Source organism: Mobula hypostoma, chromosome 12 (genome assembly GCF_963921235.1).
Source record: "Mobula hypostoma chromosome 12, sMobHyp1.1, whole genome shotgun sequence".
NCBI classification, from domain to species: Eukaryota; Metazoa; Chordata; class Chondrichthyes; order Myliobatiformes; family Myliobatidae; genus Mobula; species Mobula hypostoma.
This window is the reverse complement of record NC_086108.1, coordinates 89,675,080-89,687,915: the sequence shown is the minus strand read 5'-3', so window position 1 is coordinate 89,687,915 and position 12,836 is coordinate 89,675,080. Positions and strand designations below refer to the sequence as shown.

Here is a 12,836-nt window from a genome sequence, read left to right as displayed (position 1 = left end):
GTCTAGCGGGGCCTGCCACCTTGCAAGGGTTCACCCTCTGAAAGAAAGCCTGATTTCGGTCTTAGAGACAGAGACCACAGGGTCACTGGGTGCAACAGGGATCTTCACAGCTGTAGTTATATCCTTCCTTTCAAAGTGGGCACAGAAGGCAATAAGCTCGTCTGGTAGTGAAACATCGCTACCATTCACTCTGTTGGGTTTTGCTTTGTAAGAAGTAATGTCCTGCAAACCCTGACAGAGTTGTCGTGCATCCAATGTTGCCTCCAACCTCACCTGGAATTGTTTCTTCACTTTTGAAATAGCCCTCCGCAAGTCATGCCTGGTTTTTTTGTAGAGATCTGGGTCACCAAACTAAAATGCCATAGATCCAGCCCTCAGCAGGTGATGAACCTCCTGCCTCATCCATGGCTTTTGGTTTTGGGAATGTACAGCAAGTTTTTGTAAGCATACACTCATCCACCCAGATTTTAATGGTTAGTAACAACTGCAGCACACTTTTCCAGATTCAAAGATGAATCCTTGAATAGTGCAGTCCATTGATTCAAAACATCCTGTAAACATTCCTGTGCTTCCCTTGTCCATATTTTCTTGGTCCTCACTACTAGTGCTGCAGTCTTAAGCCTCTGCCTATACTCAGGGAGTAAAAGCACAGCCAGGTGATCAGACTTTTTGAAGTGCAGCAAGGAATGGCACGGTAGGCATTCCTGATGGTGGTGTAACAGTCATCCAGGATGTTGTATCCTTTGGTACTACAACTGATTTGTTGATGGTAATTAATTAGTGACTTTGTGATTTAGTTATGTTATGATCTCAGTGACTTTGACTGTGGAATGATTGTTGGTGACAAACAGGGTGGTTTGAATATCTCAGAGATTTTCACACACAGCAGTCTCTAGAGTTTAAAGAAAATGGTGCGAAAAGCATAAAAAAAATTCAGTGAGCAGCACTTCTATAGGCAAAAAGGCCTTGCTAATGAGAGATGCCAGAGAAGAATGGCCTGACTTGCTCGGAATCAGAATTGCTTTATTGCCAGCATATGAAACATACCCGAAATGATTTTAGTTCGATACCAAACACAAAACACAGGAAAATCCCATAACAGACAACACCATAGCAACCAACAACTTACAATTCAATAGTGCAAACAGCCCTGAGGAATCAACAATTTTCAGAACAGTCACATGCAGAAATGTTAATAAATAATCAAACTTAAATAAATGTGAACATATGTACAGACTCAATAATTATCAACAGAACAGGGAGAGATGGAAAGACCATTTAATGGATGTTGTGAAGGAACATTTAAGGTATTACACCTGCGTCAGTTTTGTTGAGAAGCTGGGTATCTACAGGAAAGAATATTCAGAGATGAAGGGTAGTCCTGGTGGTGATGGACTTGTAACATCTCCCTGAAGGCAATTTGGTAAATAGATGACTGCTAGGGTGGGTGGAGTCTGCAATAATTTTTTTCAGCGCTCTTATTGCTCTGGCAATGAATGGGGAACATCGACTCAGACCATGAGAGGCCTGTGTCGGGCATTTTCATGCCTTACAAGGCGCAGATTGGAAGTCTGTGTGGGGTGCCACTCCTCGCACAGGCTGGAGCAATGTGTGATTAAGTGCCTTGCTCAAGGACACAAACACATTGCCACAGCTGAGGTTTGAACTAGTGACCTTCAAATCACTAGACAAACGCCTTAACCACTTGGCCACTTGCCCAACACAATGAACAGGTCTTTTAATGTCGGTAGCTGACAGCCAATGATCTTCTCCATTGTGTCGACCGCTCACAGCAACCTGGACTTGAAGAGGGAGGAGGTGGCAGGAAAACAATCGGTGATAAAGGTGGTCACAATACTCTGAAAGATGACTGAATGAAAATTCATCAGGATATACCCTGAGATGTTTCCTAAGCTGGTGTAGACAGAACAATATCTGCAGGGCTTTCCTAGAGATGAGTGTAATGTGTTTGGCCCACTTCAATGTAATGGTAGCCTCCAGGAATATGAATGACTCAACCACAGACACAACCTGACCATTAATTTCCAAGGCGGGGGCAGGTAGGGGATTGTTGGCGGATGCTAATCCTCATTTCCAAGCTGACAGGAAGGCAACAGTAATTCAAATAAGCATGCGTTACAACAGTGGTGTGCAGCAAAGCATCTCTGATTGCACAACACATCGAACCACAAAGTGGATGGGCTACAGCAGCAGATGACAAGCATACATTCATTGGCCACTTCATTAGGTACAGGAGGTACTTTATAAAGTGATCACTGAGTGCATAGTCCATATCTGTGAATATGCAAAAGAGAGTTTGCAAAGATTTTATCTTCCTTTACACAGTTTTGCAATATATTGTTAATAAATTAAAAATGTATTAGAAGTTAAGAAAACAAAAGGCGATTGGAAAATATATTAAAAATGATTTTAATAAAAGTTGACAATAGAAATGGTATGAATGATTTTTTAATTCTAGTATTTGGCAGGCACAGCATCTAAATAAACAGTAAGGTCCTTGAATAATAGCAATTGCAGTGGAAGTAATATTCGTGATATAAATCATATTTTTATTCACCGTGGGTTAGGAAATGCAGCTTCAGTTACTGGGAAAATCAACAGAGATGGAATCATCACTCACAACTTGGAGAGCATTCAAATTTAACAAGGTAACATGTCCAGATGGAACAGATCCTCAAATCCTAAAGAAAGTGAGGACAGAACAGATGGAGCCTTGTCTGAATTGTTTGAACTTCAAGAGGAGGAGCAAACCAAGATGACAAATTTCCAGATAATGCTTTTCCTGTTGTTGGGAATATGATGTTAGATTATTAGGGAGTTGGTAAATTGAGGAGTAATGAAACTTATGATGAAAAATAATTAAAGAACACAAATGAAGGTATAAAATGAGTTCATTAATACGGTGTAAACAGATTTGCTGAAATCCTTTAAGAATTTGGCATGGCTTACTGTCCTGATATCTATCTTCACTAGTTTGACTATCAAATATGACTTGACAAGATGTCTCACAGAAGGCTACAAGCTTAAAAATAAAGGCTACAACTCAATAATAATCAAAATTACAGAAAATGAAGGAAGGAGATCAGTATTAGTAATTTTATATGGATAGCTGTACCCAGAAGTGAAAGAAATCCCAAAACTCTACATAATTTTCTTTATGAATATTCAAAGCAAAATTAATGAATTTACTGCGTATGGAGAAAAATTATAACTGGGACTGTGAACCACAAGAAGTATGCAGTTTTTTTATGAATCATAGAAAAACATGCATCTAAGCAATAGGTAGGGGGAGACGGGCATTGCCTGAATTATCTACTAAATCCACTTATCTGCATTGCAGAAATTGAAACTGATTAAACCTACAAAACAAATGGATGGTATGTTCTTTTTAAATAGATTGTATAATTAACTTTTCAGAGGTAATGCTGGAGAATTACTCCCATTGCAGCAGTTTGGATAATGGAAATTTACTCTTACAGAATTCACAAATCACCACACATAACTTTGAGATGTGGAATAAAATAAAGAGTAAATAAATAGACAATATGTATTTTTTTTATCAACTTGCGTCTCTGGATGCAAATGCAGATGACACATCTTTGCATTATGAAAAATCACAACACAGGCCATTTTCTAGGACCGGACCTCTTCCTCACTCTCGCCCATCAATGTGGTAGATTACTTTTATAATTAATTAAAAAGACACGAAATACAATGGACTGCAAACTTTTTCGAAAGTTTTGCGTACTCAGATTTTTTCCTGGTTACGATAACACCACTTGAAGCTGCATACAAATATAATTTCAGACAACTTGTATCAAGTAGGAATTTGAAGAGACAAGAAATTAACTTTTATTGAATACAAAACCATAAGATAAGGGAGCAGAATTAGACTATTTCGCCCATCAAGTCTGCTCCGCCATTTCATCATGGCTGATCCAATTTTCCTCTCACTCCCAATCTCCTGCCTTCTCCCTGTATCCCTTCATGCCCTGACCAATCAAGAATCTATCAATTTCTACCTTATATATACATAAAGATTTGGCCCTCACAGCAGCCTGTGGTAAAGAATTCCACAGGTTCACCTCTCTCTGGTTAAAGAAATTTCTCCTCATCTCCGTTCTAAAAGATTGCTCCTTTATCCTTTATTCTATGTTATGTTTCGTCTTTTCTCCTACCAGTTTGCATCATCTCTCATTTCTCTGCATTAGTCTTCACCTGCCAAGTGCCTGCCCATTCTACCAACCCTTTTATGTCTTTAGTAACTAAGTTTTGTTTCGTCTGTGGTTTGCAACCCCAAATCCAGTTCATTATTCGAGATCAAAAAGCAATGTCTCTAACACTAATCCTTGGGGACTGCCAAAATATTTCTTCAGTTCAAAATAAAAATTTTCACCTCAATCCTCTGTTTTCTGTTGCTCAGCAACATTTGCATCCATACTGTCAGCATCTCTTCTAGTCATGTTCTTCAATTTTGCCAATAACCCTGTTTCACGTCACCTTATCAAATACTTTCTGGAAGTTTAAGCATAGCACACTATATCACATTACCATCATCAATGGCAAGTGTTAGCTTCTCAAAAATTTTGATCAAATTTGCCATGAAAAAAAATTGAGTTGTGGCAGAACTTGAAAGAAATGGCTTTGAGTTAATAGCCTTCACAGTTGCAATGGGACCAAATAAAATAAAACAGGGCATAAGGCATCTTGAAAAGACACTTAGGGGGTGAAGGTGAGTAATAAGATTACCTAAGGAATGTAAACACGAATAAACTGGCCTTAGTGGGCCAGAAAGAAAAATCACATTTGGCAGAGATAAACAAGGGTCAATAATGCACAAGGGAATCGGAACAATAACTACACCACTGGACTACTTAAAACAAAAACAAGAAAGTAATGCAATAATTGTGGAGGTTGTTTATGTACATTTTTATGCAAAAAATAAATTGTAAAAGGAATTATAGTGGGCAAGAATATAGCAAAGAAACACACACACACACGCACGCGCATGCATATATTTCGTGGGTTCAATGTCCATTCAGAAATCAGATGGCAGAGGTGAAAAAGCTGTTCCTGAATCATTGAGTGTGTGCCTTCAAGCTTCTGTACCTCCGTCCTGATGGTAACAATGAGAACGAGGCATGACCCGAGTGATGGGGAACCATAATGATGGACACCACCTTTTTGAGGCAACACTCCTTGATGATGTACTGAATACTATGGAGGCTAGTGTCCATCATGGAGCTGACTAAGTTTACAACTCCCTGCAGTTTTCTTAAGAACACATGTTGGAGCTAAGAAGGGAATAGCTCAAGTTAAATCTGGTTTTGTATGATGAAACAGGAATAATTAAGAATCTCAAGGGAAATATTGATAATAATAGAAACATAGAAACGTAGAAAGCCTACAGTACAATACAGGCCCTTCGGCCCACAAAGCTGTTCTGAACATGTCCTTACTATAGAAATTATCTAGGGTTACCCATAGCCCACTATTTTTCTAAGCTCCATGTACCTATCCAGGAGTCTCTTAAAAGACCCTATCGTATCTGTTTCCACCACCATTGCTGGCAGCCCATCCCACGCACTCACCACTATCTGGGTAAAAAACTTACCCCTGACATCTCCTCTGTACCTACTTCTATCCTATGATAGAATTTCATATTGAGTTTGATACAGTCTTAATTATGGAACTAGAATCTTAAACTTAAATAATGCCTAGTACATCAATGTGAAGGGTAAGCTGGCTAAAATTGAAAAGAAAGGTGGATTAACATGTACGGTATGATAGATGAACAATGAAGATTACCATAGAACCATAGAACACTACAGCACAGAAAGAAGGCCATTCGGCCCTTCTTGTCTATGCAGAAACATTATCCTGCTAATCCCATTGACCTGCATCCAGTCCATAACCCTCCAGACTTCTCCCATCCATGTACCTATCCAATTTATTCTTAAAACTTAAGAGTGAGCCTGCATTTACCACGTCAGATGGCAGCTCGTTCCACACTCCCACCACTCTCTGAGTGAAGAAGTTCCCCCTAAACCTTTCCCCTTTCACCCTAAAGCCATGTCCTCTTGTATTTATCTCTTCTAATCTAAGTGGAAAGAGCCTATTCATATTTAATCTGTCTATACCCCTCATAGCTTTGTAAACCTCTATGAAATCTCCCCTCATTTTTCTACACTCCAAGGAATAAAGTCCTCACCTGTTCAATCTTCCCCATAACTCAACTCCTAAAGACCTGACAACATCCTAGTAAATCTTCTCTGCACTCTTTCAATCTTACTGATATCCTTCCTATAGTTAGGTGACCAGAACTGCACACAATACTCCAAATTTGGCCTCACCAATATCTTATACAACCTCCCCATAACCTCCCAACTCCTATACTCAATACTTTGATTTATGAATACCAGGATACCAAAAGCCTTCTTTACAACCCTGTCCACTTGTGATTCCACTTTCAGGGAATTATGTATTTGAACTCCCAGATCTCTTTGTTCCTCAGCACTCCTCAGTGCCCTACCATTTATTGTGTATGTCCTACCTTGATTTGTCCTTCCAAAATGCAACACCTCACACTTATCTGCATTAAATTCCATCTGCTATTTTCTGGCCCATTTTTCCAGTTGGTACAGATCCCTCTGCGAGTTTTGAAAGCCTTCCTCGCTGAACACAACACCTACAATGTTAGTGTCATCAGCAAACTTGCTGATCCAAATTACCACATTATTATCTAGATCATTGATATAGACAACAAACAACAATGGTCCCAGCACAGATCCCTGAAGCACACCACTAGTCACAGGCCTCCAGTCTAATAAGCAATCATTCACTACCACTCTCTGTCTTCTCCCACACAGCCACTGAAATAAGTATTTGTGAATTCTCGGTGTGGTTGCATATCATTAAGACAAAAATTCAGAGCAGTATTAGATTCAAAGAGGCTTATAATATTGTAAAAGGAGTAATCCTGTGGATTTGGAGGATTCTTAAAAACTCAAGAGGTGACAAAAGGTTGATAAATAGGGGAGAAAAGTGACATGAAACTATATTAATAATAAGTATAAAATCAGATTGGGAGAGATTCTACCAATATTTGTAAGGGAAGATGCTTATTAGGATAAGAATGGTTCTTTTGAAGCTGGCAAATGAGAAATCTCGATGAAAAAAATCAAATGGATGAGCTAATAAACAAGGATTATCTATCTAGCATAATATGGAACAAACAGGACAAAAAGGGTGAAAAATTAAAAGGAATTAGTAAAGAGAAAAATTATAGGAAGTAACTGAACTAAAAAGTCAACAAATCCACTGAACCTGATAGCTTACATTCTAACATTGTAAAAAAGGTGCCCACAGTGACAAAAATTAGGTTGAGTGCTACTAAACCACAGAAGAGTTCCAACAAGTTATAAAACTGAACATATAGCACTGCTAGTCAAATGGAGGAAGAAAGAAACAGGGAACTAAAGTTCAGGTTGTCTGACACAAATCATTGGGAAAGGTCTGCATTCATTTCTAAAGGAAATGGCAGCAAAGCAGATAATAGGTATAATCAATGTGGTTTATAAAAGTAAGATCATCTTTAATGAAAGCTGTTAGGACTATAACAGGATCAAATAAGTAGTGTACTTATATTTTTTCAAATGCCAAATAAAAGGCAATAAAACAAGATGAGGTTTCATGGGATTGGGGAGAAGACTGGGGACATTGCTTGGCTACTAAACAGAACATAATATACAGACAGGTTATGATCACAGCAATTGGCATTTGGGTTTCAGCTGTTCACAATTCATATTAATGATTTACATAAGAAGGACAACGGTAATCTCCTCAAATTTTCTACTAATGTGAAGTTGGGTGCGAAAGTGAACAGCAAGTAGAAGAATAAAAACAGAATGCTTTATAAAATAATAAAATGTTGTAAATCCTGGTGTTCAGGGAGATTTGGCTAAACTTGTGTGAGTCATAAAGTGTGCATATGCATGCATGGTAGGTAAATGGTAAAGGAACATTGCCTTTGCTGAAAGGAAATAGGGTCTTGCTACAGTTCTGCAGAGCTTTGTTATTGCCATGAGATTGAATGCAGTTTGGTCTCCTCATCTGAAGGAGGATTTACTGGAAAACATCTGATCCTAACAGCACACAAATTGACAGTTACTCAAATAAGTTCTTTGATAATGGACTGTAGGTAAATTTGACTCCAACGATAAGAGTAACGGACCGTTGAGACAGCTTGTCTGCAATTATTAGTACATGGAGTTAGGTTTCACAGTGCTAATAAGCATTCCTCTAGACCATAAGACAGACCATAAGACAAAGGAGCAGAAGTCCTCCATTCGGCCCATCGAGTCTACTCTGTCATTTTATCATGAGCTGATCCATTCTCCCATTTAGTCCCACTTCCCCGCCTTCTCACCATAACCTTTGATGCCCTGGCTATTCAGATACCTATCAATCTCTGCCTTAAATACACCCAATGACTTGGCCTCCACTGCCGCCTGTGGCAACAAATTCCATGGATTCACCACCCTCTGGCTAAAAAAATTTCTTCACATTTCTATTCTGAATGGGCGTCCTTCAATACTTAAGTCAGGCCCTCTCGTACTAGACTCCCCCATCATGGGAAACAACTTTGCCACATCCACTCTGTCCATGCCTGTCAACATTCGAAATGTTTCTAGGAGGTCTCCCCTCATTCTTCTAAACTCCGAGGAATACAGTCCAAGAGCGGACAAACGTTCCTCATATGTTAACCCTCTCATTCCTGGAATCATTCTAGTGAATCTTTTCTGTACCCTCTCCAACGTCAGCACATCCTTTCTTAAATAAGGAGACCAAAACTGTCCACAGTACTCCAAGTGAGGTCTCACCAGCGCCTTATAGAGCCTCGACATCACATCCCTGTTCCTATACTCTATTCCTCTAGAAATGAATGCCAACAATGCATTCGCCTTCTTCACCACTGACTCAACCTGGAGGTTAACCTTAAGGGTATCCTGTACAAGAACTCCCAAGTCCAGTTGCATCTCAGAACTTTGAATTCTCTCCCCATTTAAATAATAGTCTGCCCATTTATTTCTTCTGCCAAAGTGCATAACCATACCCTTTCCAACATTGTACTTCATTTGCCACTTCTTTGCCCATTCTTCCAATCTATCCAAAACTCTCGGCAGACTCTCCGTTTCCTCAGCACTACCGGCCCCTCCATCTATCTTCGTATCGTCAGCAAACTTAGCCACAAAGCCATCTATTCCATAATCCAAATCGTTGATGTACAATGTAAAAGAAGCAGCCCCAACACGGACCCCTGTGGAACACCACTGGTAACCGGCAGCCAACCAGAATAGGATCCCTTTATTCCCACTCTCTATTTCATGCCAATCAGCCAATGCTCTATCCACGTATGTAACTTTCCCATAATTCCATGGGCTCTTATCTTGTTAAGTAGCCTCATGTGTGGCACCTTGTCAAAGGCCTTCTGATAATCCAAATATACAACATCCACTGCATCCCCCTTGTCTAGCCTACTTGTAATTTCCTCAAAAAATTGTAATAGGTTTGTCAGGCAGGATTTTCCTTTTAGGAATCCATGCTGAGTTCTGCCTATCTTGTCATATGCCTCCAGGTACTCTGTAACCTCATCCTTGACAATTGACTCCAACAACTTCCCAACCTCCGGTGTCAAGCTAACAGGTCTATAATTTCTTTTTTGCTTCCCTGCCCCCTTCTTAAATAGCGGAGTGACATTTGCAATCTTCCAGTCCTTCGGAACCATGCTAGAATCTATCAACTTTTAAAAGATCATCGCTAATGCCTCCGCAATCTCCACAGCATCTTCCTTCAGAACACAAGGGTGCATTCCATCTGGCCCTTGAGTGTCTGGTATACTGCTGATGTCTTCCTCAGTGAAGACTGATGCAAAATATTCGTTCAGTTCCTCCGCCATCTCCTTATCTCCCATCACAATTTCTCCAGCATCATTTTCTATCGGTCCTATATCTACTCTCACCTGTCTTTTACTCTTTATATACTTGAAAAAGCTTTTAGTAACCACTTTGATATTATTTGCTAGCTTCCTTTCAGTTAATCTTTTCCCTCTTAATAACCTTCTTAGTTTCCTTTTGTAAGCTTTTAAAAACTTCCCAATCCTCTGTCTTCCCACTAATTTTTGCTTCCTTGTATGCCCTCTCCTTTGCTTTAACTTTGGCTTTGACTTCTCTTGTCAGCCACGGCTGCATCCTTTTTCCCTTTGAAAATTTCTTCTTTTTTGGAATATACCTGTCTTGCACCTTCCTCACTTCTCGCATAAACTCCAGCCACTGTTGCTCTGCCATCCTTCCCACCAGTGTCTCTTTCCAGTCAACTTTGGCCAGTTCCTCGCTCATGCCACTATAATTTCCTTTACTCCACTGAAATACCAACACATCAGATTTCAGCTTTCTCTTTTTCAAATTTCACAGTGAACTCAATCATGTTATGATCACTGTCTCCTAAGGGTTCCTTCACCTCAATTACTCTAATCACCTCCGGTTCATTACACAATACCCAATCCAGTACAGCCGATCCCCTAGTGGGCTCAACAACAAGCTGTTCTAAAAAGCCATCTCGCAGACATTCTACAAATTCTCTCTCTTGAGATCCAGTGCTGACCTGATTTTCCCCAATCCACTCGCATGTTAAAATCTCCCACAATTATCATAACACTGGCCTGCTGACAAGCCTTTTCTATTTCCTGTTGTAATTTGTAGTCCACATCCCTGCAGCTGTTTGGAGGCCTATAAATAACTGCCATCAGGGTCCTTTTACCCCTGCGATTTCTTAGCTCAACCCATTAAGATTCTGCACCTTCCCATCCTATATCACCTCTTTGTAATGATTTAATATCATTTCTTACCAATAAACCCACGCCTCCCCCTCTGCCTACCTTCCTATCCTTCCGATACACCGTGTATCCTTGGACGTTCAGCTCCCAGAGACATGCATCTTTCAGCCATGTCTCAGTGATGGCCACAATATCATACCTGCCAATCTGTAGCTGTACGACAAGATCATCCACCTTATTCCTTATGCTGTGTGCATTTAAGTATAACACTTTAAGACCAGTATTTGGTACTTTTCGCTTTGATTTCACTGCAACTTTATTGCACTTCAACCCATCCCAATGGCTACAAATTCGCCCCATCACCTGCCTGTCTTTCCTGACATCTTTACGGCTCACTATCTTAGATTTATTTCTGTTTTCCCCTTCCTCCGCTCTATCATTCCGGTTCCCATCCCCCTGCCAAATTGGTTTAAACCCTCCCTAACCCTCTGCTAAACTGTTTACAGGAAAATTAACCTTTAGCTGGATCAGTAGAACATTCATATAAATATCCAATTACAAAATCATGCAAATTTATGGCAGGAAAAGGAGATAGTTTGACCCATCATGTCTATATGTGCTATAAAAAACGGTATTTTAGATCAATTCTCTTTGCTTAGTTCTTGGTTTATAGCCTTGTAGGTTATGTCTCCTTACTTGCATTATGTGAGTTTATATTTTATACTGGTAAATAACACTGGATTACAAATTTTTTCAAAAGTGTTGCTTCCTCAGAATATTTTTTGTTTATGATAGACTGCTTGAAGATGAACACGAATATAATTTCAGAGTACTTGTATCACGTTAGGAATTTGGAGAAACAACAAATTAACTTTTATTGAATATAATGTGTTTAATTGCATAATGATGCTGATGCTTTGCAATAGTTCAACTAAGTTAAAAATATTTTGTTAATGATTTTCATTTGTACTCAGTGTCTGAGGCTTCTTGCTTAAGTGTCCAACAATAATTCACCAGCATTGATGGATTCCAGTTGCCCTGGTATCTTTTCTCCATGATCGCAATGTCCTGGTGAAACCTTTCACCATGCTCGTCACTAACAGCACCAAGATTTGCAGGGAAGAAGTCTAAATGGGAATGCAGAAAATGAATCTTTAGTGACATGTTGCATTTCATGGTTTCATATGCTTGAAGCATGCTTTCAACCAGCTGCATGTAGTTTGGTGCTCTGTAGATGCTGAGAAAATTTTCAACAACTTCCTTAAATGCCTTCCATGTGATTTTCTCCGGTCCCACTAGAAATTATAATTCCAATCACACTTGAATCAATTTCAAATGCTGAGTAAGTCCTGAGCAGATTGGGTCTGGAGCCCATTTCAATGGAATAATTTAGCTGCATATTTCACAACATGCTTTCCCATATGGCTCATTGATTTTAGGCATCAATATCAAGTGGTAGAACAGTTGCCTGTTAAGTACTGGAGCTGGGTGAATTCAAATGAGAATTCATCTGCTCCTCTGGGAACCACAAAAATAACATCAGTCCTAACTTGTTCCTTCTTTTGGCTGTTTTATGAACATAACTGGTCAGATTGCATAGGACAAGTACTAATCAGCCCTGACACAAAATGTCATAGCTTCCTGATTTTCAATTCAGGCAGCAATTTGACTTAAAAGGGCAAGAGCCCTGTGGAAAAAAATAATCAAGTGGAAAGATTTTCAGCATTAAATAAGGTGCCTATAAGCCTCTTGCCTTCGTCAACATTAATTTTATTTAGTGAAAGTTTGTTCTATTTACTCTTGGTTTCCTAATAAATCTCTCTTTATACATTCAATCTAATCCTGAAGGACTATATTGATGTGAACCGAAGGCCCCTATGTTATCAGAGAGATGTCTGCATACCAAATGAAGAAAAAGGGCTTAATAATAATAGCCCCAGCCAACATCGCCAAGAAATCAGGGTTTAGCTATCATCACATT

The 12,836-nt window shown here is 39.4% G+C and overlaps 1 protein-coding gene across 2 annotated transcripts in view; it reads right to left on the bottom strand.

Moving 5' to 3' along the window:
* Positions 1-12,836, bottom strand: part of LOC134354988 (phospholipid phosphatase-related protein type 5-like) — a 214,998-nt gene that overhangs the window by 37,500 nt on the left and 164,662 nt on the right. The window contains exon 5 of one of the 2 annotated variants that reach the window (XM_063064588.1): positions 11,752-11,982. The exons of the other annotated variant lie outside the window; for it this stretch is intronic. Within the exon in view, the coding sequence (XP_062920658.1) occupies positions 11,866-11,982 (117 nt within the window). The 3' untranslated portion in view covers positions 11,752-11,865. Of the gene's footprint in view, positions 1-11,751; positions 11,983-12,836 lie in introns of those variants that run through there. 2 annotated transcript variants of the gene reach the window in all.